Source organism: Xenopus tropicalis, chromosome 8, assembly GCF_000004195.4.
Source record: "Xenopus tropicalis strain Nigerian chromosome 8, UCB_Xtro_10.0, whole genome shotgun sequence".
Classification (NCBI taxonomy): Eukaryota; Metazoa; Chordata; class Amphibia; order Anura; family Pipidae; genus Xenopus; species Xenopus tropicalis.
In genome coordinates, this window is record NC_030684.2 from 79,458,799 (window position 1) to 79,486,024 (window position 27,226).

General features: G+C 38.4%; 1 protein-coding gene across 3 annotated transcripts; it reads left to right on the plus strand.

Moving 5' to 3' along the window:
• The first annotated feature begins 3,356 nt into the window (after nt 1-3,356).
• On the plus strand, nt 3,357-26,791 carry tmem91 (transmembrane protein 91). 3 transcript variants are annotated; one of them, XM_012969687.3, is made up of 5 exons: nt 3,357-3,699; nt 4,949-5,032; nt 17,316-18,182; nt 24,618-24,761; nt 24,980-26,791. In XM_012969687.3, exons 3-5 carry the CDS (start codon nt 17,787-17,789, stop codon nt 25,136-25,138), a joined length of 699 nt encoding a protein of 232 aa, XP_012825141.1. In that variant the 5' UTR covers nt 3,357-3,699; nt 4,949-5,032; nt 17,316-17,786; the 3' UTR covers nt 25,139-26,791. The 3 variants fall into 3 exon arrangements, with proteins under 3 accessions (XP_012825141.1, XP_031747899.1, XP_031747900.1); XM_031892039.1 differs by having other exon boundaries at nt 4,952-5,032; XM_031892040.1 differs by lacking the exon at nt 4,949-5,032.
• Nucleotides 26,792-27,226: the final 435 nt, after the last annotated feature.

Here is a 27,226-nt window from a genome sequence, read left to right on the forward strand (position 1 = left end):
GAAGAGGACATGACGATTTCACTTGATTTTGTAATGCGTCCTTTCCACTTGAAAGGAGCATGTATTTCAGAATCAATTGAAATAGCCATCCCCACCTGAAGGGAATCATTTAAGCTTAAAGAAGCTGACTTGAAAATCAAAATACCCTTTCTTGTGTGCAGGAATAAATGAAAAGCCTTTATTCAACACCCTTACCTGTATTGCTGTTAATATCCATGGAGAGACATTATATATATAAAGTAATTAACTCCAAGGGATAGATCAATAGTAAATCCCTTAACCAAGAGAGAACAAGATGAGAATAATGGTGAGGCTATGCTTCTCATATAGGCATCACTTTTAAAATTTAAATTATTTGATTACAATGGAGTCTATCAGAGATGGCCTTCCCGTAATCTGGAGCTTTCCGGATAATGGGTTTCCAAATAATAGATCCCATACCTGCACTAGTTTAAGACAATAATATTTCAGAGCTTGTCCCACTTTGGTTGCAGGCAGATATGCGGGATGACTAGTGATATATATAATTGAATAGCTGGTAAGTGAGATTAATGCATCTATTGAGTCAAAGCATTTATGCTAAAAGCATAAAAGCTAGGAGCATCACCCATGGGTATAAATAAGGACTTAAGTTTTCTTTTTATATGACGCTTAAAGGAAAACTATACCTCCAGAATGAATACTTAACCAACAGATAGTTTATATTATGTTAAGTTACCTATTAAAGGAGAAGGAAAGGCAAAGTCACTTGGGGGTGCCAAAATATTAGGCACCCCCAAGTGACTTAAATCGCCTACCTTTTACCCCGGGCTGGTGCCCCTGTTCGGAGAGAACAGCACCAGCCCGGGGTACCTGCAGCTCCTACTCCTTCCTCTTTCTCATGCGCGCGCTTGCGCAGTAGAGTGAAAAGCCAAACTTTAAGAGAGAAGTCGGCTTTTCACTCTACTGCGCATGCGCCGACAGCTGGCATTTTAGGAAAAGGAAGACAGAAGGAGGAAGTGCTCCAGGTACCCCGGGCTGGTGCTGTTTTCTCCTAACAGGGGCACCAGCCCGGGGTACAAGGTAGGCGATTAATGTCACTTGGGGGTGCCTAACATTTTGGCACCCCCAAGTGACTTTGCCTTTCCTTCTCCTTTAAAGAGTCTAGTCAAACTGAAATATTCAGTAAATATTGCACTTTTACATTCTTTCCCTTGATCCACCATTTAGTGATGGGCTGTGTGCTCCCTCAGAGATCACATAACCAGAAATAATGCAACTCTTACTGTAACAGGAAGAAGCGTGGAAGCAGAAGACAGAACTCTGTCAATTCATTGGCTGATGTGGCCTAGCATGTATGTGTGCCTTGGCTTGTTTGTGTGCACTGTGAATAGTATGGTAATTCTTAAAATGGCAATTTTCTATTTAGGAGTACCCAATAACACATACTACTAAAAAAAAGTCTATTTTTTATGAAAATGGTTTATTTAGATGGAGCAGGGTTTTATATATGAGCATGTTTATGTGATATACTGTATTGTTTTGGGGTATAATGGTGAACTCAAACTTTCACCTGATAAATACACTTCAACAACCTTGACAATGAAAGCTGATCAAAATACATTTTTAGAATATACTATGTGAAAACCATATCAAAACAATCCAGACGTCCAGAGATAAAGACTGCTAAAATTATTGGCAAATCCTTAGCTTCCCACACAGTTCACACTTCGTCACACCTAAAATGTTGTTAATGTAAAATGCCACTGATCAATAGAGTCGTATTATGCAGTAAATTATTTGTTTTTATTGAAATATTCATGTTGTCTAGACATCTTTCCAAAGGTAATAGGAACATTTCAACATGACCTTGATACCATCTCCGTTTATATGGACATTGTCTTAATTTATTTATATAACAGAACTTTACCTTAGTGTATAGCAACTAATAACAAGTAGGGGTCTTACAATAATTTAACAAACATGTTACAAATAAAAATGGAAATAGAGGGCCCTTCTCACAAGAGATATTTGTGGGGGTATGTATAGGTCGCTAACGGAAAAAACATTTGCAATGGGGATGAAAATTGGCATTTTGAACAATTTTGCCTTTGCAAAAAATATCCAGTGTGCAGTATATGTAATAAAACTTCTTAATGAAAAAGTTGCAATAATAATTTGCAATGCAATAACTGTCTAATGAAAAGTATTACATTGCAAAATGCAAATTTGTATACTTCTTTGTGCTCATTTTTTACATTTATAAAAGTTATTACATTCCCCTATAAGGGTTTAAAGGAAAAGGCTAATGCTAATTCACTAGGGAGGTCTACATGGGCCAAACATATAAATAGCAGGAAACCTCCTATACTGGCCAACACATTATGTTTCACCAAGTATGTCCAATAAACATTTGCAGCACTTCCTATATTTGTTGGATTAGAGACTGTTTTAACGTGGTCAAATAATCCTTATTTTGGAATCTGCTAGGTAGACCCCCTCACAGAGGACAGAAAGCATTCTGCTTAATCAGCTGTGGGCTGCATTGAATGGGAGAGATCAGGGATACCCAAGAATTGAATGTCACCATGTATGCAGAGCGTGGCGAAAAAAATGTCACTTCCGTGTTCACGTGGCGACATTTAACCCTTCAAATCCTAATTAGCATATACAGAATAACGAACCGAATCCTGGATTCGTTGCATCCCTACTTCCAAGCCAGAAATTTAAAAGTGTGCATCTGCTCTGAGGCCACTGGGAGCAACATCAAGAGGCCCAAGCCACTGGTTGGGGATCACTGGGGTAGATTTGGAACTGGTCCACTTTTTAATTGGTTTTAATTTTAATTTTTCTCTGGTTCAACTCAGTTTACATTTTATGTTTTGTAAATAAAAGTCTTAATAAAAATATTTTTTTTAGTGCATTATTCATCTATTTAGAATTGAGAATCTGTTAGGGACACATATGTAAGTTTATGGTAGCCACATTTAGATAGCATACTAGCATACAAGACTTGGGTACAACCTACAGGTCATCAGCAGCCTAACATTTGTTAGTTCCTGTTCACTTAGACTTAGAGCAAGAGACAGTGTAGGGTAGGTAGTATAAGCACTTCTGTGCTGCACAGAGAATTAATGTGGGGGTGTAGTACCCCAGAGGATCCCTTGCAAGTGCAGGCATTTAATTAAATAGGCCTAAGGTAGTGAATCAATACTGTAAAAGCCAGTATACCCAGGCTGGACACTTGGTGACGGTTTTATTTCTTTATTTCTTTACCTTCTTTACCTTGCCAGTGACATTATAGCAGTGAGATTTGTGCAAATCTCATTGAATTACAGATTCTATCTTAACATCTCCTTGTACCACAGACGCTTCTCTCATTAAATCTGGCAGATTGTATAGCATCCTCTAAATGTAACACATAGAGCTGTGTGTGCAGAGAATAGCCATGTCTCCAGGGGAGCAAGCTGTGGATTGTGTGTCTTATCTCTAACGCTCACAACCCCACACACTGTGCATGTTCGGCGAGATAATGCATCAGAAGGAGAAAAGGGGAGAGGTGTGGGAGCTCTGCTCAGAGGGGAACAGAACTGGCTAATAGAGGAAAACTGAATGGAATTTTATACTAACAAAACTGTTTAGTGACAAAACAACACTGAAGCCTCAGCATTCAACTCATTGTGGAAGGATGCATTTGCTAAATAAATGTCAGCAATAACAGTAAGTACGTTGCACCAGTCACTCTAATGTATGTCGATGTTGATATAGTATGATTACGTTCTTTCTATTGTAAGTGTATTAGGTGCTTGTTCTGTGTTTACTTTTCAGTCTTCCCTAGAATGGACCTGCCCAATTAAGAGAAAGATTGTGTGTTGTGTGAAAGGGACTGTTAATTGTAAGCTCTAGGGGTAAGGTTTAATGTGAATGATGAAGGGGTACATCATAAACTCACACACATACATACATCTAAATTATTTTTATAGAGCCATAGACAGGCTTTAATCTGTGGCCAGTTTAATAAATAAATGTGTAGCCCATTATAGGGCTAATGTGCGCTACTAGAATACTTATTAGTCAGCCCATTTTCCAACATAAGTTCATGAGTCAGTCAATGACCAATGAGTTACTCATGAAACCGAACATGTAGCAGTGTCAGTGACATATTCACGAGTATATCGCAGGGTCAGAAAAAAGGGAGTTTCAGGTACCAGTAGCAGTGACATATTTGAAACCAACTGTTGATGGGAAACTAGTTTAAAGAGCTCATTATGAAAATCACACTCTGCTGCATGTCTTTATAAGAATGTCATTGTCATGCACCAATGCTGTTTAATTGTTCATTCCTGCGTTGCCTCTTTTACTGCTAGTTTGCCCATCCTGGAGGGAACAGCAAATAGTGGCAGTAATATGTTTATCAGTCAGTCCCTCACGAGACTAAAGTGTTCTAATGACAACAGTTCTTATACCCTGAGGATCTAATGAATCGCCTCTCTGCTGGTAATTAGGAATCGGTTAGTATTGATTTGGGAAACAGATAAAAAAGAGCCACAGATAATGTTAAGCAAGGACAACGAAAATGTCCCACATCTGTACAGGATAGTAGCGAAGTGCCTGACATGTGGATTACAAGCGGATTATAGAGAGAGGATTGGCATTGAAGGTGGGGGAATAGGGCAGTGTGCATGACACATTAACCACTAACTTTCTGAGATGGACAGAGGACACACATTCATCAGATTATTAGACAGTCATATTTTACACCATAAACATTAATTTCCACTTTGTAAGACCCCAGTTAGCAAAAGAGTTTCAAATATAAGGATGTTTGGCAGGGGAGAATTGCCCCCAAAGTCTGCAATCAGCTGCACAGAGCTTCCAGTTCCATGCTATCAGTCTGCAAGGTTGGCAGTGTATGAAGGGTTACCAGCCTCCTCTCTTCCCTCCTCCCAATTCATCTCTTTCCTTCTAGCAGAGTCGCAGAGCGAGAGAAAGCACTAACATCACATAGCAACTCCAAGCGTGCAGGGATGCCATCTGGACCCACAGCACCAAGGTGAGAGGGAATTTAAGAATAGGGTGATAGAGGGGGCTGTAATTTCTCATAGTCACTACCATATAGGGTTAACACTAAATTCTGAGATTCTATATGCTTGCAGCCTCTATAAGAGTACTATTCTACGTACACAACAATACCATATTCCGCAGTCCCATACCCTCAGATCTATGCTTAATCCTTTAAAACTTGTACCGTACAATTTTACAGACATTCAGCTACACAACAGCTATACAGCTCTGTATTATATCCTGTATTTACACAGTCACCCTTAAATGCTTGTCTTTGACCCCAATTTTATGTCCCTTGTGGCAGTCATTTACACTGTATATGACCAAAACCAAACTGAAAATTGTCATGGAATGCACATGCTATGGTCTAAATTGTAGTAAAGTTACATCCAACAGTTCCTTACTGTAAAATAAAAATCCATGGATGGGTTAGTTCTTCTCCATGTATTGTTTTATAAGAGTGTGTGTCAGTTTGATCTCCAGTTTTACCAAAAAGAGAGAGCAAAAAGGGAGCCAGCAAGTGATGCCTTTGTACAGGCGAAAGCATTTCAAAATATCTGTGCATGTGTGTCTCAAGGATCTTGGTATCTGTAAGTGGAACAATTGCTCATTTACTTATATATTTTGTCTGTAACCTACAGATGTGTTTCAGTGCATGGCTGAAGTGTTCATGATCTGCACGTCAGAACTAAACCATGCATTTGCAAATTAGTGACCCAATTATATCTGGGATTCATTGCATTTAGATTTAGGGGCAGAATGCTATGTCATATTTTGTGAACAGCTTTTTAATTCTTCATGACATGGAAAGTTGAATGTTTCATCAGTCAATGCTAGTAAATATTTTACTGCTATAAATTGATTGGCTTTCCTCCTGGCATGTATTTTTTCTTGCTGTAAGTGCAGTCTCATAGTGTGTCTCCCTTTGGCTTTCTCTCACTTATATTATGTGTTTTGTTGAAAGATTCACAGCCAAACTTTTTCACAAATGACAATCTCTAGGCTAAAGGGCTCTGGGGGCTCACACCTAATTCCATGAATGCAAAGATTATTCTGCCTTTATGCCACTGAATGTGTATGGTGGGTAATAATATTGACAAAAGAGCCAGTAGCTCCAAAGTGTGACTGTACTGTGTATAGATGGCAGCTGTCTGTTCAGAAATTGCAAAAACAATATTTTATTAAAGCAAAGGTTAGTTTTTTACTATAGAAGGTTTCATTATATATGTGTGCAGTGAGCCATGACCCCTCTTTATTACAAATTAATGTGTTATCTGCTTTAGAGACCCTCATGTTGGGTTGGAATATGGCCATGGTAAGGCTAAGGTAACCATAAACAGTAAGATCCGCATGTTTGGCGAGGTTGGCAAATGAGCGGATCTTCTCCTGATATGCCCACCTAAGGTGGGTGATATTGGGCTAATTCGCCCCAAGGCAAACAATCGAATAAACCAGCAGGCATAGATGCTGTCAGACCAAGGACTGCATCAACAATCCAATGTGGTCCCTGATCCGATGGAAAATCAAACCTGCCCAATCAAGATATTGCCAATTTTAGGCCAGATCTAAGTTGGGTAGGCCCATCAGGGGTGTCCATACATGGGCAGATAAGTCTGAAGGAACCAAATCGACAGATAAAGCCTGCCTGTGTATGGCAGCCTAAAGCTAGTATTAAAACAATTAAAAACAATTAACATGCCCCCTATTCTATCCAGCTTCCCCAGGTCTGTTATTATTCACCTGCTCCATTTATGTCACCACCTCACCCCCACTGGCATTTTATTTTGTAATAAGGGATAATCTTACCTGTATGCACCCCCCCCCCCCCCCCCGTGGTTTCCTCTACAGCCAGTGCTCCCATAGTGACACAGTTCTGAGAATATACCATTTCTCCATCTTACTATAACTGTGCCATGCTCATTTTCAGATTATGTTTTCCCTTTTACTATTTGTACATCTATTGCTCTCTTTATAAGGCTGTAAATCTCTTATTTTTTTTACCTTTCCTTTCAACTTTAATGGTGACTACAAGCCCATTAAATGGGTTAGCAATACGCAAGGGCTGATTTTTGTACATAGGTGCTACAGATAAGTAAATCTAGAACATATGTTATTAAAGCAAATCTTTAAATTCCAGTTGATACTGGTATTTTTTTAAAACTAGCATCACAAATAAAATACAATAAGAGAGAGTAATTTGAATTTACAATTGCTGCTTGCTCCTCTTTTCACACCCATTATTTCAAAAAAAATGCTGAAAGAGGTTGCAGGTCTGCATCCTCTATATTTATACCACTGTGCAAAGTGTAAAAAATTGCACCTTTTTTCTTTTTCTCTGCTTTGCTTCTTTCACTCTATAAATTATATATTATAATTTTAGAATACAAGCATCAAATAAGTTCCCGGAGGTGCCAATAAGGGCTATAATTGTCTATTTGATAGCCCCTATGTTTACTGGCAGCCTACAGAAGGCTCTGTTTGGCAAGTTTTTAAATTCAAAAATAAGCACCTGCTTTGAGGCCACTGGGAGGAACATCCAAGGGGTTGGGGAGCAACATGCTGCTTTACCCTATTGTCACTGCTTTACCCTATGGTTATAATCGCACTGTATCTTGTACTTTCCCCAGTCCCCACCTTTATCATTTCACTCTAACCCCTATCATCCGCACACTATACAATACTCTTCCAAATATCAATATCTGCCCCATATTCTATCACTTTCCTCTACCCACAGTCTATTAACTGCCACAGTCCCTCTTTCAGTTTCCATCTTGTCACCCTTTTTTTTACGCTCTGTATTTTGTCACCTAACTTTTCCCATGCTGTTACCCTCTCTTCTTCTACTCCTTAATTTAGTCAGAATTATTCCATCATCTCCATCCTGTTACTTATCCTTTTCCCCTTCTTCATCCTGTCACTCTTTCTCTAATCCACTACTAATCCTATCAGTCTCCCTCTTCTCATTATATCAGTTTCCTTCAGCACCATCCTCAGCCTGCTGCTCTCCTTTTCCCTATGTCCATACATTTTTTCTATCTTTAGGCTCTGATGCTTTCTCTGCATTTATCTTTATCCTGACCTGCTCCTCCCCCACATTCTAGTCCTGTTTCTCCCCTTTACCCTAATCCTCATTCTGTCACACTTCCTTTACACCATGCTTATACTGTCCGCCCACTCCCATATCCTCATATAGCCACATGCAGAATCCATTCATATCCTTTTTATCATCTCTCTATACTTCACCCATAATTGTCCCTCTTATTTATCAACATATTTTGCAACACTCCTTATTCTCTTGCTTATCCTGTCCTCCCATCCTTTGTTACAAAGTTATATACCGGTAATAACTGAGGCTGAAAACAAAGACATGCAATACATTGCATAAGTACTCAACCCTTGTATTTTTTTCAACTTTTTTGTTATAACCTGGATGTGATATACACAAAATAGTCCATAATGGCAATGGTTTCCCGAAGTTGGCTCTCAAGGAAACTTCGGGCGACTTTGGGAATCCAAAGTGACATGTATGCTATCCCACCAGCGATTTACATTCTTGCCGGTGGGATGGCATTGCGGGGAGATTAGTCGCCTGCGGTAATGAAAATTTATCGTGGGACAACTAATCTCCCCGTGTGCCACTGCCCTAAAGTGTCACACTATCTTAAAAGAAGAGGACATATCTAAGACCAAGAAGCTATTAAAACAAGTCCAGACTTTAAGATGCGCACCAATCATAGTTTGGTAAAAAAAAAAAATCCAAAGTTCAAATTTCCCCTGAGCACTGTTATATATATATAATGAAAAGTATGGCACAGCTGCAACTCTGCCTAAAAAAAGGTCATCTACCAAAAACCAGCTAAGGAGGGCTGTAGCCAGAGAAGCAACAGAAAGGCCAATTGTAACTGAAAAAGATGAAATGATCCACAGCTTGGATAAGAGAAAATGTCCACAGGTCAACTATGAACTTGACTCTTAACATTCTAGAAGTAAGCCATTGCTGGAAAAAACTTTGAACTTCGAAATTTCGAAACCATCTGGAATTTGTCAGAACGCATATGGAAGACTTAGCATACATTAAGGAAAAAAGTCTTCTTATGCAATCTAAACTAAACTTCTTAAGCCTTGGTGCAAATTGCTATGTGTCAGAAAGCTCACACTGCTCATTACTATTACCACAGAGAAACATGGTGGTAGTTAGTATCATGTTGTGGCTATTCTTTTATGGGCAGAAACTAGAAACATGGTAAAGATTGTGGGAAAGATGAATGGAGCCAAATACCGAGAAATTGTTTAATGGGGCAGAATTTTAAGTTCCAGCAGCACAAGACCAAAACCACAGAGCCAAAGCTACACTGGAGCTTGATGCCTTAGAATAGCCCACCCAAAGCCCAGAATCTGTGGTAAGACTCAAACATTGCTCTTCATTGATAGTCCCTAGTCAATATGGCACAGCGTGAGCAATTTTTCCAAGAATAATGGGCAAATATTACATGATCAAGATGTGCAAAGCTGCTAGAGACTCACCCCAAAATACTCAAAGCTGTAATTGTAGCCAAAGGTTTAACCAAGTATTGTCTTGTGGTTGAATACATATGCACCCAATAAATGTCTGCTTTTTTGGTTGATTAACTTATATTTCAAATAAAAGTGATTGTGCACTTTCCAAGTGTTATGTAGGATATGTAAATCAAAATGCCAACAGATCATAATGAAATAAATTTTACAATAACATGTGGAAAAATCCAAGCGGGTAAATACTTATGCAAGGCATTGTAAGTCCATTGGGTTCAGCCTTTTCCGTAACTAAATACTTCCTGAGGTAGAAGCTGCTAAATGAAGCATCCACAGCTTCACATCTGTTACTGTAAAAACCCTTTTTGCACTTGAAACCATTTTTCTTCTTATCTCTAAGGATTCCTTTGTGTCCTCTGAATAAAAGCGTCTTGTGAATAAGGCAAGTCTAGCCATGGCAAACTGAGTCTAGTTATGGGCCTCATATTTTATACATAATACTCATATATCCCCTTTAGCGCCTCTTCTCCAGGGTAATCAACCCCACCTTGGCCAGCCTTTTTATAAATAACCCATACTAATAGCTAGGACTGTGTTGTTCCAAAACAACTAAATCTGATTTTAGATATCATTAGTTCCTCCTCCCAGGCAAATTTATTCTCTGCCATTCTGTGCAAGTATCCATATCCATAATTTTCTGAAGCTTTTCATTATTTGTCCTAGTTTTTTCTCCTCTCCGGTGCTTAATAAAGCGCTTGGGGGTATAACTGCACTAGGCACTGACAGGAATGGCTACAAGATATTCTGGAGTGAGGTCTTGACATTAGCTCTGCTAAGTTATTAATTGCAATTTGAAGTAAAACACCCCAGAGTTAGGTTTCCACGGTAAAATTCTGCTCCAACATCAGTGTCAGTGCAATTAGGGTTTTTGCCAAGCAATAGGATTGGTATTGATTGTCTAGCAGCAGGAGAGTAATAATGAGGCACCATGGAAATGTAGCAGAGCCTCAGTAAGGTTCCCTTACATCTGTATTCCTGAGCAGGAAAACTGCACTAATGGATTATCTGTAATGAAGCGGAAAGACAAGAGGTCAGTCCTCTATATATTCTCCTTGCTTCCCTGCCAACAGCATTAAGAAAGCCCCTGCAGATGTGCGCTTAAGAATAGAAACACTGGCTTAGATTTGTTTTTGCCACAGATAGCAACTGCAGAGCCAGTAAAAGGTATAGGATAAATCAAGGTTTGTTCTAAAGTATACCAGAGCATACAGTTATAGGCCTGTGTATATTAATGGCTTTTCTGCATGAGATGAAAAAATTATATCACAATGAGGCTTTAACACAGTCTTATATCCAGCCTACTGCCAATGCAGTCCTTTGTGTTGTGGCCACAGGGAGAAAAGTAGGGCTTTAAATGCCTTATAGTACCTATTTTCTGATGAGTGAGTGCTTTGATAATAGAGTGATACTGATGTAACTATAATGTTATAGATCAGAGGAATTTAGATATATTTAGATGTACTTGATACACTGACACTAATTTGAAGGAACCATTAAACAGATAAAAGGAAGTTGTTTTTTTTCCAATAGGACCCTCCTCCTAGGAGTATACAGTATATGTATACTATTTGCTGACAACTTTCCCTCTCAGTCCCTCTCAAACATCATTTCTCAATCTATACATCATTGAAATTTGGGGACAAAATTAAACTCCACCAAATCACCAATCTCTCCACCTTTAGTTAGACTACTACAAATCAACTTAAATTTTACATGGGTATAAGCTCCCAGCCATAAACATCCACAGGGCTAAAATAAACAACCTTTTTATGATCACTTAATGGGCCATATACACGCAGTCAAAATGCTAATTTTACCTCTCCTTCTATACTTGTTTTAAACACTGCCTATATATACCCCACTAGAGGTCCCCTTTCTTTTCTACAAAAACTGTGTTCACAGTTCATATAGGCTAACAAACCAGACAAAGAACCAAGTGGGGCTTGGGCATTTCCTTGGGCATTACTTTCAAGCTGCTTGTATAGGTCAGTTACTTAAATGGCATGCTTTATCACCCCCCCCCCCCCCCCCCCAGTTCCCAATCCCAATTCCCTGCCTTAAGTTTATTCGGAAATCCAAACTTTCCCCCAGTCCTAAAATCAACATCTTTTCAATGGTGGTCTGAGCAAAACATTGTACTTGAATATAATTTCATCTATAGGAATTCTTAATGCCTCTAGTGAGATTATGGGAAGTGTGCAACCTTCTTGCAATTCAAATACTATATCAAGTCAATCTCAATTTTTAACACCTATAGTGACACTTCACTCTGAGTCATATTGTATTGAGAACCCTAACTTAAAGAAATTGATTTCTACTTTCTATGATTAATGGACTAAATCCATCTAAAGAGCTTATATACGTTCAGGAGGGGACGAGTTAGGCTTATCACTTGAGGAAGAAGAATTGCCTACCATATTTTTTAAAACTACCCATTGCTCTATTAGTTCTGTTTTTCAAGAGACGTCCTAAGAAAATTTTCACATGCTGGTATTTGGCCCCTGCTCATATAGCCAAATGGGTACCTTCCTATAATCCTAACTGTTTCAGGGGCTGCCCAGAATTTGGGATCATGACCCATATTTGGTGGAGTTGCCACAAAGTTAGATGTCTCTGGTGTTGAGTTTACACAATGCTTTACAATATACAGTAAATGCTGTTTCCCAGCCAGCCTTGGTAGGCCCTATTAAACAAACATAGGTTGGTATTTCTAAGAACACTTTGCGCCTTAACAGCTCAATTCCAAGGTACTTACCAACAATTTTAAAAAGTTTGGCATCCCTAGCAAATATACACTCACATTGTAAGTGTATGATTTAATAATTTCCCTAATAATAACATAGGCTACCACATTGATGGTCAATTATTATGAAGATTCCTGGCCAATTTTTTACTTGTCCTCTGTTTATTCCCTTATTTTCTTGCATTTACTCTTTAGTTTTCTCTTTATTACTTATTTATCTTCTACTGTATTTTACCTGTGTTACAAGATGTTTTTGTAACTTACAAACTGCACTGTTACCTTGCTCATGTTTCTTAGCCTGATTGCACCACTTGTGCTGCAAAAACCTTTGTTATAAAAATAAGAATAATATTTTTTTTAAAAAGGAAGTTGTTTTACAAAGACATAGAGGTAGCTGGTGTAAGAAGGGGACACTCAGAATTCTAAAATGTTTTCTTTTTGTATTAAACTGTATTAAAATTTATTGTCGTAATAATAAAAAAGCTTCAGGAGCATACAATTACAGCAATTCACTAAAATACTTTCTTATATGTAAGTGAAGAAAACTAGTTGTTGGAGAATGAGACTGAGAGACGGTTAATGTCCATACAACTTTATCCTCAAGGTGCATAGGAGGTTGACAAAGGGTAAAACAGGGAATCCAATCTTAGAGAGAGAGAAAACTAAAAAAAAATTGACCACGCCCACTTTGTGGCCACGCCCCAATTACCACACCCCATTTTTAAAATTCATTTTTAAAATAGTTAAAATAGTGCCCCCGATGGCCCAATATACAGCACCCCCATAGACAGTGCCCCCCATACACAGTGCCCCATTTGCCCCCATAGACAGTACCCCCCATAGACAGTGCTCCCAATTGACCCCATAGACCATGCCCTCAATTGCCCCACAGATAGTAGCCCCCATACACAGTGCCCCCATAGAAAGTACCCTCCATACACAATGCCCCCATAGAAAGTGCCCTCATACACAGTACCCCCCATACACAGTGCCCCCATACACAGTGCCCCCATACACAGTACCCCCCATACACAGTATCCCCCATACACAGTACCCCAATACACAGTATCCCTCCTTACACAGTGCCCCCCCATACAGTGTCCCCCATACACGGTGCCCCCCATACACAGTAGCCCTCCTTACACAGTGCCCCCCCATACACAGTAGCCCTCCTTACACAGTGCCCCCCATACAGTGCCCCCCATACACAGTGCCCCCCATACACAGTAGCCCTCCTTACACAGTGCCCCCCCATACACAGTAGCCCCCCAATTGCCCCCATAGAGAGTACCTCCAATAGAAAATTCCCCCCATACAAAGTGGCCCCCATAGACTTCTTGTGGCTCCTGCTTCTTATTCGGCTCCTCGTACGGCGGCGACAGGACCTTTTATAAGGTTGCGCCTGTGCGTACGTGTGACGTCACACGTACGCACAGGCGCAACCTTATAAAAGGACCTGTCGCCGCCATACGAGGAACCGAATAAGAAGCAGGAGCCGCAAGAAGAGACAGAGTCGGAGCGCTCGGATGCAGCCAGCGCGTGCTGCTGGCCTTATTAGTTTAATGAATGTTCTGCATTTCCGTAATGCGGGACATTCATTGAACAATCCGGGACAGCGGGACGCGCTGTAAAAACCGGGACTGTCCCGCGAAAAGCGGGACAGTTGGGGGGTATGCTTGTGTATTTTGATACTGCATAGAGGTATATAAGAAAAAAGAATCAAAGATGCATTGTACAGAGATATGAATAAATTTAAATGTCAGTATAAAGAGAATTAACCCTTTAAATACTAATAGCAAGCCAATGTAGCTAGAGAAGGCAGAGCTGCCATATACCCCCCTGAAAAAGAAAAAGATAACTGTATTGACAGGCTATCAATATTAATGGGATCCCCAGGGGCCAACACTCTATGTATTTTCTGCTAGGTTTACATTTAAAAAAATGCATTTGGGCAGCTCCAGTGCTGTTCAGTTTAAGAGTTTAGAGAACAGTTTTTTAGATACATTAATACAGAATACCAAAGCAAGATAATTTGGCAACAGAGCATTTATGACAATTATGGACCCTTCAGGTGCTGATTAACTACAACAGGCAGACAAGATGGGGTGTGATAGGGTTTATATTTTGAACATGGGAGAAATGTAACTATGATGGGGACTTCTGTGGTTTCTAAGCGTCTCACATGGGTGTCACTTATTTCTGTCTCCTTTCTTACAACCTTTGGGTAGATGTTGTGCTTGTTGTTTGCACAACATTTTATTCTTCCCATTTACATTCTTGTTTTCTCTGTTTTACACTTTCCCATTTGCTTATTTACTCATATTAGTTACAGCTGAATTTATTTCTCATTAATACCATCATCTAACCCCTCTCTTTCTACTAATGAAACCCCTTTATTGCCTGTATTTCCCAGTCACTACATGTCCCCCATTCAAATCTCTCCCTCCCTTACTGTATTCATTACCAGATATATTCAGTCTGTGAGCAAGGTGCCAAGAATCATTTGGATAATAGATAAAATCACCTCATTAGCATCTCATTCTAATCAGTATAGGTCCCTTACAAAATACCTGCAGAAGAGCTCAGTATGCCAGGGAGAGAATGATTGTATTTAATCACCAGGTAAACATGAAGAAAATAGGTTCAGGTTGTGAATTGAAGAGCCTTTGATAGCAAACTGGCTGCACAATTACATGCAGTCTGCAGACCCCCCCTTTGGGGCAGTGTCACTTGATAAATGTTGTGCCCCTGCTGCCAGTTCCACGCAGTGAGCCTGCGCTTCCATCACAAAGACAGGCGCCTTAAAAGCCTATTAATATTTTATTACATCGTTTGCTTGCTCTTTCTGCTCCCCTGCTCGGCTACTGACTGACAGATTATCGCTCCCTTATGCCCCCCTCCCAGGGCTGCCCCAGGCACCTATCACGTCTTATTTAGGCACTTATCTCTCTCTGAAACATACTTCCCTGTTGGGCTTCCATTCACATATATTACGTTTTCCTTTAGCCCCCACTTTACTGACTACCACATTTGCCCTCTCCATTTCTCTCTCTTACCCACACTGTGTTCATTTATCAACTATCTCTTTTTTTATATCCCTTGTTCCTTGCACACACAAACCATATATTCTTTCAGCACCTGACACACCACACCAATGTTCTTTGGGGCTAGACTAGGTGAAAAGGACTAAGGAGAGATCCTATACAGAATATTTTTAAAGCCAGGCACTCCAAATATATAATGAATGAAAAGCTTGATTTGATTAGCATGGTTTATCACACAAAGAGGGTGTTTTCAATTCAAAAATTCAAAACGCTGCAGTTATGAAATCTATCAAGCACGGTACTATATACTGTATAAGCACGGTACTATATACTGTAAAAAATAATAATTTATGAATATTACATGTTATATTTTATCTGTACCATATAAATCAATTTTTGTATCACACACCTCAATGCAAATATAGTTTTATATGCTAAAGATCCAATATAGATGTGCTGTAATATTACACCTTCTTGACAGATTCCATAAGTGCAGCATTTGTATTTATTTTTAAATGCCCTTAATTGTGAGTTGCCCAGTTTATTATTATTATTTTTTTTAATTCGCTATCCATGAGCTGGAGTTTTGTGGCCCTCCAAAGGATTTTATGGCCCCCAGTCTGCTAAGACTTTAGTGTATAATGTCATCATTTTAATTTAATCTGACCCTTGAACATGCTACATGAGAAATAACCACTCTGCTATATGTACCAAGTTAGACAGGACTGATCTAGATTATGGTTTGAACAGAAAATAGAAAAACAAAGTCATAATACAAGGCAACAAGAAATAACAGATGGAAAGGGAGCTGGTAAATTATTCTTTGTGGAAAAGGAGTATGACAACGGGTGATAAACTGTGTTATTACAGAAGGCTATTTAAGGGCAACTGACAAGCCGATCCAAAAAAGCATTGACATGAGTGCTGAAATATGGATTTTCATCTGATGATAGAGGGATATATATATTAAAAAGGGGTGAAAATCAAAAAGGCTCAGTTGAATATTATTTTCTGAGTTGTAGAAAGTTGTAAATGATGTCATTTCAGCACTGCTCAATCTGCATGGGTGGGGCATCTGCATGGCCAGTACATCTATTCTAACTGTGTAGCGTACAGCAGGAAGGCCATACCATCTGAAGCGTATGGCAGCCACAGGATCAGTATATTCTAATTATTTTGTGTGTGATTCACTGCAGTCATATTCTATTTTCATTGTTATACACTATTGCAGAATATATGAGTACAGGTATGCAAACCTTTGTATGCAGGGGGCTATAAGCTGGGCAAAATAGCAGCCATGTGGCTCAGAAACCTGGCACACAAATAGTTTCACAAACAGCCAAACCATATCAACAAAATAAAAATTCTACAAACAGATTTCCTAATAATACTTTCCTAATAATCATAATTCAACTATGGCTTTAACTTTTGTCCCATGCTTGAATGCAGAAATATGAAAATGTGACACCTTTAGGTGATTGCTATTGCTGTTAAAATGAACTAATGACATTCAGAAAAAAAGGTATGCAAAGCCTTTTTTAATGGCAATGTAGGCAACACATTCACAGACTGGGCTGAATACTTCCCTTTAAAGTAAGCAGTAAGCAGCCTCCTGGACTCCTGGAAGTAGCAGGATAGCCCTTCAGTATAAATTTGTTAAAGAATTCTGATATTATATCCAGAGCAGAAGGGATTTTCCCAAATGCTTTGTAGCATAATACTTTATACAGTCACATGCTTTTCTTATAGCTACCTTCTCTTTCTCACAGACAGAACAGAGGCATCTGTATCCAATATCTCCCTTGTGTCTACATCACCGTGACCGAGCAGTGGCAGAGCCATATTTCATATATTTTAGATGCCTTGTGTTGGGTGTTCATATTCACTAACTATGGTTTCATTTCTCTCCCCAGCTTGAAAGCCAGAGAAAGGAAGAGTGTTTGAATACAAAGTAAGATAAACTCCATTCTGAGAGTTCAACTACCATTTCATCACCAAGAAAAGATTCTGCAGACATTTCAGCTTCTGCAACATGGAATAAAAATTTGTATATTTTTTTGGCTTATTTTTTAATATACATTTTAATAATTACATATACTGGACTTGATGTTCATTGATATAACTCTATAAAACAAACTCTACTGAAACTGTGACTCGATATAACTAACTTCAGTTAATTCCAGTACAACATACCATGGATTGCAGCATATATAAATGGTAGTCCATTGGCCTAAAGGAATACCTTTTGGGGGCACAATAAAATAAAAGGATCTGACCACCAAAAGCAAAACTTATTGTGGGTGGGAGTTCACCTCAAAGATAGGCAACTCAATGGCAATTTTCAGAATCCTTGCATAGTGACTATTATTCACTCTTCCAGAGCAATGGAGTGTATGCAGGAACTACAGCATCCGCTGCTTGAAAGATCGTTAGGAGGGGGGATGCTGACGCCTCTCCTCTCCAGAGATAGTGGGGGAGGTGGGGGGCTTGTTTGGAAATGTCTCCCTCAAAGAGCACAGTCTGGAAAAGAACTCACTCAGCAGTTTCTAGATCCTGGAAGTTTGCGCAGAACTGTAGACCCAAGGTGTGGAAAGGTGGCAGATGTGCCTTTTTGGAGGTCAGCAGAGCCGCAGGTTTGGAAAGGAACAGACTATATAGAAACAACTTTTGTGGACAACAATGGAAGCCCGGAAAGCTGTAAGAAGTTGTTGTACTCTCCAGAGAAGGACATCCACACTGTTTCTTGTGAAGTGGGAGAAGAAGACATTATGGATATAGAGGTGGGCTTGTTGTGCAGAAATACCAGAAAAAGGATATAAAGCAGGATGAAAATACATTGATAAGAGCATGTGTCAATTGCCACTGCATTTGTTTGCATTGTAGGGAAAATAGATTGTAAGCTCTGTTGGAGCTAGGACTGATTTGAATGATACACAGTCATTAAGATGAGCTGTGTAACATATCAGCAGTACATAAATAAGTGGAGTTGTTGCAGGCAAGTAAATTAGTGGTGTTTACTAGTGATGAGTGAATTTTTTCGCCAGTCATGGATTTGCAGCGAATTTCCGCATTGCACAAAACTTCTGTGAAAATTCGCCACGGAAAAATTAATCACGCGTACATTTTTTATGTCGCTCGTCAAATTGGGCGCGGTTGCATCAAAATTTGGGTGCGGTCGTGTCAAAATTTGGGTGCGGTTGCATCAAAAAAGCGTGGGTGACAAAAAAACGCAGGCGAAAAAAGACGCGAGCGACAAAAGAAATCGTGCAACAAATGCGTTTCGCGAATTTTATGGCAAAGAGAAACGGGACAGATTCGGTCATCACTAGTGTTTACATGGTCAGGTTCACTTGGAAAGAAGAGGAATAATGAACTTATGATACAGGGACAGTTACATCAGTAAGCTATTTAGATTTACAGTAACTATGTAATAGATATTTAAAATGTATGAAAGAATACTGCTGTTACATTGCTCTCCTTTTCCCATCCACAGCAACAGCTGAAAATGTCTCCTTCACTTGGCTGTGGGGTGAATGTATTAAAGGCAAAATTGGCTACATTACAATGTAACTCATTTTTTGAAGACCTAACATAGGGCTTTGAATAGTGATGAGCAACATTTTTCGGCAAAGGGAAATGGGATCACCAATCAGTAGTATTAAAGGTTAGGAAAAGGCTTTTGTATGTTTTGTAGCTTTTAACAGAGCACAGCAGTAGGTTCTGGTGAGAGTGGGAGGATGCTAGCACCAGAGTTTACAAAAGATTAAACGTGGGGAAAGGTAGGAGACCATCATGGCTGGATACATAAGAGAATGGATAAGTCTACAGTGACACTGAGCTGATACTCGACCTGGATATAAACGCAGGCTAAGTTTTAGCTGATCTGCTGGCCTATGCTGGATGGAGTGGATTTTGGCAAGTAAACACATTGAGTATGCATTTTTAACCTAATGTGCGTCTTGTGTCTGCATCCCTAGGCAGCACAATGACTTATGGTTCAGACACGGGAGCCAGCGCAGGCCAGTGGATAGGCTGGTTCTTGGTCTGCATTGGTAGAAGCAATTTTGTCTGGAATTAGCCTAGTGTTTTAATAGTTCCTTGAGAGAAAAAGATAGCATTGCACTTAGTCAAATCTTCAGGTGGGCATACATAGTCTGATAAAATTAGACAGAATGGGTCAGCTTATTGACCCGTGTATGGGGCCCCTTAAACAGGCCCGTCTGACCGATATATCTGGCCAAAAATTGGCCAGATGTTGAGAAAGTCTTATATCTGTGCCATTATCTAGAATGTGATCTTTTCTTGTAGTAAAAACAAATACATAGGAAAGAGGAGAAGAAAAACTTGTGCATGTGTTTGCTGGGGGTACATATCTTTTTCAGATCCTAGGGTTTATTTCTTTGGATTGATAAGAAAAAAAAAACACTCAACTATTACACTCTACAATTAAATCTCCTTACTATGTTATTTTGCATTTTCTCCCAAAAATACTGTATAATGAATATACACTTTCAAAGGAATGTCTACTACTGGCGAATGTATTGATGAAAATGAATAGAAAATGAATTGCGACGTATGTTTTTCCTGTGGCGATTCACTTTATCACTCATGGGAAAGCATTCTGGGGAGATTTGTTGCCCTCAGCAGCCCAGGTTAACTGAGGGTGACAAATCTTCCCATAAGCCATGAGCCTTAAGATAGAAGGGAAGGGGGGTAACACTTTTGTACACAAAGAGATTAGTAGCTGATACTTGTAGTTTACCAAAACGGGTACAGGTATAGGATCCATTATCCAGAAACCCGTTATCCAGAATGTTCCAGAAGCCCATCTCCCATAGACTTCATTTTATAGAAATAATTCACATTTTTTAAAAAACTATTTCCTTTTTCTTGTAATAATTTAAACAATACCTTGTACTTGATCCCAACTAAGATATAATTAATCCTAATTGGTGGCAAAAAAATCCTATTGGGTTTATTTAATGTTTAAATCTTTTTTTAGCAGGCTTAAGGTATGAAGATCCAAATTATGGAAAGATTCCTTATCATGAAAACCCCAGGTCCTGAGCATTCTGGATAACAGGTCCCATACCTGTACTTGCACCATGGAAAACAATAATACATTTATGAAGCCAGATACAATCAGCAACTATGAATCTCCATTTTTTCATATAACAATAGGATTAGCAAACTAAGCAGCTGCTGGTAAACTCCAAATTGTATAGAACTCAGCTGGAGTCCTAACACATTTTATTATATTTATTCAGTACATCTTATATAACCCAAACTTTGGAAACTGGGCCAAAAAGATTTTGCTATTGGGCCCAGTAACTTTTCAAAATATAGTTGAACAGACCAGGGTATCACTAATGCTGCTAGCTCATGCTTAAGTAAATATGTGGTTTTTTTTAGAATCCATTGTATTAATATTGATGTATGAATAGCATAGATACCTGTAGCTCTGGCTGTGTTCCTGCCTGCATGCATGTGAATAAGCTAAAAATAGTACTAACCAGCACTGCACTTAACTGTTGAGTGCAGTGCTAAATACTACAATATATCTATCTATATATATATATATATATATATATATATTCATTATACAGAGGGCACATGCTAAAAATAGTGTATGCCTGGGTGCCAGATAGTAGTTTTTAGAAACACATCCACATAATTGTTCACAGAACTTGCTTCAAAAATATAATAAATGCTTTATTTGTGCAGAATCAACGTTTCAGTCACATACTTGTATTATATTTATCTTAATAAAGGTCTGAATATGTGACCGAAACATTGATTTGGCACAAAAAAAATGTATTATATTGCTGGAGGAATATATGTATATATACTGGAATATGCTCAAAATCTATATGTGCCAGCGAATCAAGCTGTATTTATTAAAACAGCATGTATACAGTAAAGCAACCCTTTCATGTATATCTTCATGATGTGTGCATATGTTTGTCTGTGCATATGCAGTATAAATGGATGCCTTGGGTATATTGTTGTGTGCAGTACAGGACTGTATAATAATGGTGTATAACAGACAGTCCCTGCATGCATCAATGCTTAACAATTGTCTGCTGATTTACAAACTGTTCTCTAGACATTGAGGCATGGACAAGACAGATGGAGAAGAGACAGGGATGTGGGGGAGTGGAAAACTGAGCAAATAAACTCATGCATGCATTGGAGAACATCACAATACTCTTACCATTGGCAGGTGCAAACTGGTTGTGTTTATGAGTAATATAGGCCCATTAGACATGATGCTGTTGCCTGTAGTGTACTGTATATATAGTATGTTCTGCGTACACTGACAGAATCCAGTGGTTTGTTGCTGAAAATTAATTAACCTCCTACCTCTTGTGGTGCATAAGTGTTCTGTTCATGTCATGGCAGAGTACATACTATCTGGCTGGGATGTTTTAATGCTACTGGATAGCCATCTAAAAATGCTGCCAATGTTATTGTTTGGGGGAAAAAAAGATAAAAACATAGTAAAGCTGTGCCGGCCAAGTCATTCTCAATTAATTAAACTCTGCCTACTTATGCTGTGGAACCTTGGAGCAACAGCCACCCTGAAGGAGGCAGTAATTCCATATTTCCCATAGCAGGCCGTCAATAAATGCAGCCCCCTAAAAATCATGACTATGATCAACTGTGTCTGATTCATCAAAATGCACAATTCCCTGCATTTTTACACATCAGATTCAATTGCGTTGGGTGCAATTACACTGAAATTGTTTGGGAAACATTGCATTCTGGGTAAAGAAAAAAAAATGGCGAGTCACCGGCAAAATTGTACTTTGTGTTCTTCACTTGTTCAGTAATGAGCCCTCAAATTTGTGCCATTCCTGAACCAAAATACTACTGATGCCTCTCTTTTGACTCCTCATCTTATCTCAATTTTCTCATTGACTTTCACAGTGACTTAGCTCTTGTCAGCCAGATGTAGTAACAACCACATCATTTCCCCTTAATGTGCATATTTCAGCACTCTGGTAGTTCTGAAAAGGACAATGCTTCTGTATAATGCTGCTGATGAGGCAAGCCCACCCCACTCCTCCCCTCTATACCTTTAACTCCTTATAGGCTCCTAGGGCTGGGACACTATTAAAATAGGCTGGGATTCAAAATAGGCCCTTGCATTTTAAGTGCACAGAGGCCCCAAAACCCCCAACCAGCCCACTAAATAGTGACTGTCTATGGCATCTTACAGCAGCTCCTCTGGCATTTGGCAGAAATCAAAGTTTGCCAGGGTCTTGTTAGAAACCCTGTAGTCGTAGTGCTGCCCTGAGTCTGAACCTGCACTTTGGTCTCTGTACTACTTTTTAACAGTGTTGATTTGTAATATATTTGCTAAGGCACAACCAATAAGAAATCAGCGCCGCCTGAAGTTAAGCACACGTCTAAATATCTTGTGTGTGCACCAGAGCATTAACCTATGGCAGTCATCAATTAGATGTGTTCAGCCTGTAACAAGTTTAAAAGCTTAAATGCAAAAATGTGAATTTTTTATTTAAAATAATTAATATTTCTTTAATCACTCTAAACAAGCCAATTAATATGTCTAGAAGGAACTGCATGGTGTTCGCTGCAAATTGTAATTTTCCTTATTTCATAAAGTTGTCCCCTGCCTTCAATGCTGTATTTACCCTACTGATTGTCCATGGAGGCTGCCAGCAGCATGTTTAGTGTTTGTCTTTGGCTTTATTCAACCTTCGCTACATACATTGTTCTTTCTAGAATTGTCTACTGTAAAGATTTGTAAATCAGGCCGATTTATATATCCCCTTTCTTTCATTTTCTGCATTTTTTTGTCTTATAGGGGTGGTTCACCATTAAGTTAACTTTTGTTATAGAATGCCCTATGCCTAACAACTTTGCAATTGGTCTTTGTTATTTATTCTTTGTAGTTTTTGTTATTTGCCTTCCTCTCCTACCTCTTTCCAGCTCTCAAATAGGGGACTGACCCCAGCAGACAAAAATTACTATTACTTTAAGGCTACAATTCTTTTGTTATTGTTACTTTTTAATGCTTATGGTTCTATTCTGTCCCGCTCCTATACTTGCATGATGTATGAACAAGTTAAGGTACATGCTGCAACCTGAATTGGTTCCTGTACCCCATGTGGCATGCGACATAATCAAAACATATATTTAAAGTAGAATAAATAGCCGGCTATTTATGCTACTTTAAATATATGTTTTGATTTTTTCACAAGAAATCCCGGAGTTGCTGGTCTTTTTTTATAATATATATATATAACTATATATATATATATATATATATATATAACTATATATATATATATAAACAAACAGAGTACCGCACACATAGGGACTTTAGAAAAAACAAAAAATAATTTATTGAAAAAGATCCGACGTTTCGAGCACCAATTGTGCTCTTCCTCAGGGACAAACCTGGTTTGTCCCTGAGGAAGAGCACAGTTGGTGCTCGAAACGTCGGATTTTTTTCAATAAATTATTTTTTGTTTTTTCTAAAGTCCCTATGTGTGCGGTACTCTGTTTGTTTATAGCACTTTTTTGACCAGCACCTAGGGCATTTGATTGCCTGAAGGGTGTGCTCCTTTTGTTTCTGTATATATATATATATATATATATATATATATATATATATATATATATATATATATATAAAATAATCATCTGTGGCCAGCACACCCTTCAATGTTTCATCAAAAAATTTTTTATTGTAGATATATTGTTAAAACCAATGTTTCGGTCCTTATTAGGACCTTTCTCAAGGAAGCTTGAGGATCCTTGAGAAAGGTCCTAATAAGGACCGAAACATTGGTTTTAACAATATATCTACAATAAAAAATTTTTTGATGAAACATTGAAGGGTGTGCTGGCCACAGATGATTATTTTCTATACAGACATAATTTTGGCTAGCACCCCGCAGAATATTGAGCCTTGGAGTGCGGACACCATTTGGATTGAGATATATATATATATATATATATTATACTTTTGCTCATCAATATTAGCATGGCTGACTGTTTGATATGTGCAGAAAACAGCAGTGGCATTACAAATTACATGCATTTTTTGGGGTTTCATGCCTGCATCAGATAATATTTCTAATTTTAATACATAGCTGATTGGACTGGCATTGCATAGTACTGTGTGAAGGAAATTTCCAATAAGTACAACTAAGATATATCTATGCTGTCTTTGTCTTCTGCAGAACGCAACATCTAGTGATAGTGATACAGACAGCGAAAGCCACTTCTCCTTGCTTCTCCCTCAGGACTATTTGGGACTGGCAGTGTTCTCTATGCTATGCTGTTTTTGGCCTCTTGGCATTGCAGCTTTCTTCCTATCACAAAAGGTGAGCTGTAGAAAAGGTAACTCAATATGAACACAATGAAAAGGGAATGAGTAAAAGAGGTTGTGGCAACACTATGTTTAGTGAGTAGATAAACCTTAGCGGGTCTAATATAAGAAAGCTGGTGCAGGTTGGAAGTCTGAATGAAGAGTGTGAAAGAAGTAGGGCAATGTAGTTAGTGCCATGTATTTACTTTATATATTGTATGTACTTCTCCACAGACCAACAAAGCCTCAGCCCAGGGTGACTACCATGGAGCAAGTGTAGCTTCCAGACAGACCTTTCTGCTGGCTGTGTTGTCCATCTTCTTCGGCATCTGCACATATGTTGGTGCTGTTGTCGCTCTCATTGCATACCTGTCCAACAGAGCACCAACATAACTTGCCAGGCATCCTTTTGATGAACTTTGAAACAGAAATGACAGATCACCACTCAAAAGAACCTGAATGCTGCTAAAGGAAAATCAACAAGGAGAAGGCATGCAAATTCATGAATTGCTCCCCACCTGGAGGGCACCTTTATATCAGAGAAAACCACATCCTATAACAAAAACAAATTCCTCTTTCTAACCATCTCTCTCACCATATACATATTTATACAACTATAATTCTTATATTTTCTCTTGAGAGGGGCTAGATTACTGCAAAAATGTGTTTATCTTATAAAAGCAGGATAGGTTTAACAAGATCAATATCAGTGAGGATTTATTTCAATTTTTAAAAGGTTATAGCCATTTATACTTGGCAAATTTAAGTATACTATACTAATTTCCAGTGTGGGGATGCTTTTGGTGCTGGAAACAGCATCAGATTACAAATTATGAGGTGCAAGTCGTTTGTGTGTGTGTGTGTGTGTAGGTGCCATATGGAACAAGGGTACCAGCTCCTCAAGGCAGGGTCTCTGTGCCCACTGGAGGGTGCCTAACAAATTGGTAGCCCCCAGTGTTTGTTACTTTCCTTGTCCTTTAACAGCTGCCTGGTTTCCCTTGTGTGTGTCAGAGGAATTCTATTCACTAATAATGATTGCACTCTTGCTTATAATTAAGCCTCAAACCACTTTCCAAAAATAATTTGATTAAATATTATTTGCAGATGCTGACTAGGAAAGCAACAAGCATTTACACACACCTACTTTCAGATATTTTATACCTGCTTTAATAAAACATGAACTCTACAAGATACACATGAACTCTGTGGTTGCTTCATGCTTTGCACAATGCGCCGCTTTTCGTACCAACGTGTATACATACAGAATGGGCAGCATTGCAGACATGTCTATCTATGCTGTCATGCTGGCAAAATGCTTGAAAGAATCCAAAAACTAACGGACTTTAAATGTTTATGTTTATTTTATAAATGACTGTTCTGTGCTTCAAAACATATAACTGCATTGTGAATATATTTTTAGCAATAATTGTCTGTATTTCCATACAGAATATATATATAAATAAAAGGGAAAACGCTGATTTTAGACGGATACGATCATCTCAACACATCCATTAAAAAAAAAATGATTATTTTGCATTTCTATGCACTACAATTTAGTTCTGGACAGTAATCTGTTATACATATCTAGTTTTCATAAAAGTACATATTTTAAAAGTGCTGAGCAGTTGTTTTCTTTTCCTTGCTAAGCTTTCTTATTCAGTCACCTATCCTTCACTGAGGTAACCAATGGCCTGTAGATGCGATCTAAGACCACTGCGGTATGAATGTTATTCATAAAAACAACTACAATTTTAGCTATATACAGAAATGGGATCCATTCTCCAGAAACCTTTGAATTACAGGAAGGCCATTTCCCATATTCCCAAAATAAAAATTTTCTCTGTAATAATAAAACAGAACCTTGTACCTAATCCCAACTAAGATATCATTCATACACATTGGTAGCAAAACAATCCTTTTTGGTTTATTTCATGTTTAAATGCATCTGTAGCACACAGGAAGGCTTATTTATCACAATTTCAAATTGTACATTTTAAAGTTTTTTTTTTTCAATTCGAATAAACTTGAAATGTTTCCAAACTCGAATGTTTGCTTATTTTTTAAATAGTTTGAATCCAAAAAACTCAATTACAACCACGAGAAATGCTGGAATGCATCTAATTTGTGTTCTAATCATCATTTTCAATGGGTCTACAAACAACCAAAAAAATGTAAAAAACCCTCAAATGTAAAAAATCACTTATATTTTACCTAGGACAACTTCCATTGATTTCTACATGAACTAGCAAGCTTTTAGATGCCAAAGTTTTACATTCACATTTTTTGATTTTTTTTTTTGCACTTAATAAATTTTGAACATTTGAGTTCTAGAAGCCCTAATTTGAATAATAATGGCAAAAATTCAAACATAAATAACGTTCTTAAGCAATGGTGATCTGAATAATGGATGATCCCTTTTCTGGAAAACCCCAGGTCCCATAGCTGTAATATGACCAAATTGCTGCTTAGTGAAAAAAAGAA

Bases quoted from the DNA above. Each gene is read 5' to 3' on its own strand.
- tmem91 (XM_012969687.3), top strand. From the start codon at position 17,787: ATGGAGTGTATGCAGGAACTACAGCATCCGCTGCTTGAAAGATCGTTA. The intron at 18,183-24,617 runs GTGGGCTTGTTG...TGTCTTCTGCAG, and splicing joins AAGACATTATGGATATAGAG to AACGCAACATCTAGTGATAG. The intron at 24,762-24,979 runs GTGAGCTGTAGA...ACTTCTCCACAG, and splicing joins CTTTCTTCCTATCACAAAAG to ACCAACAAAGCCTCAGCCCA.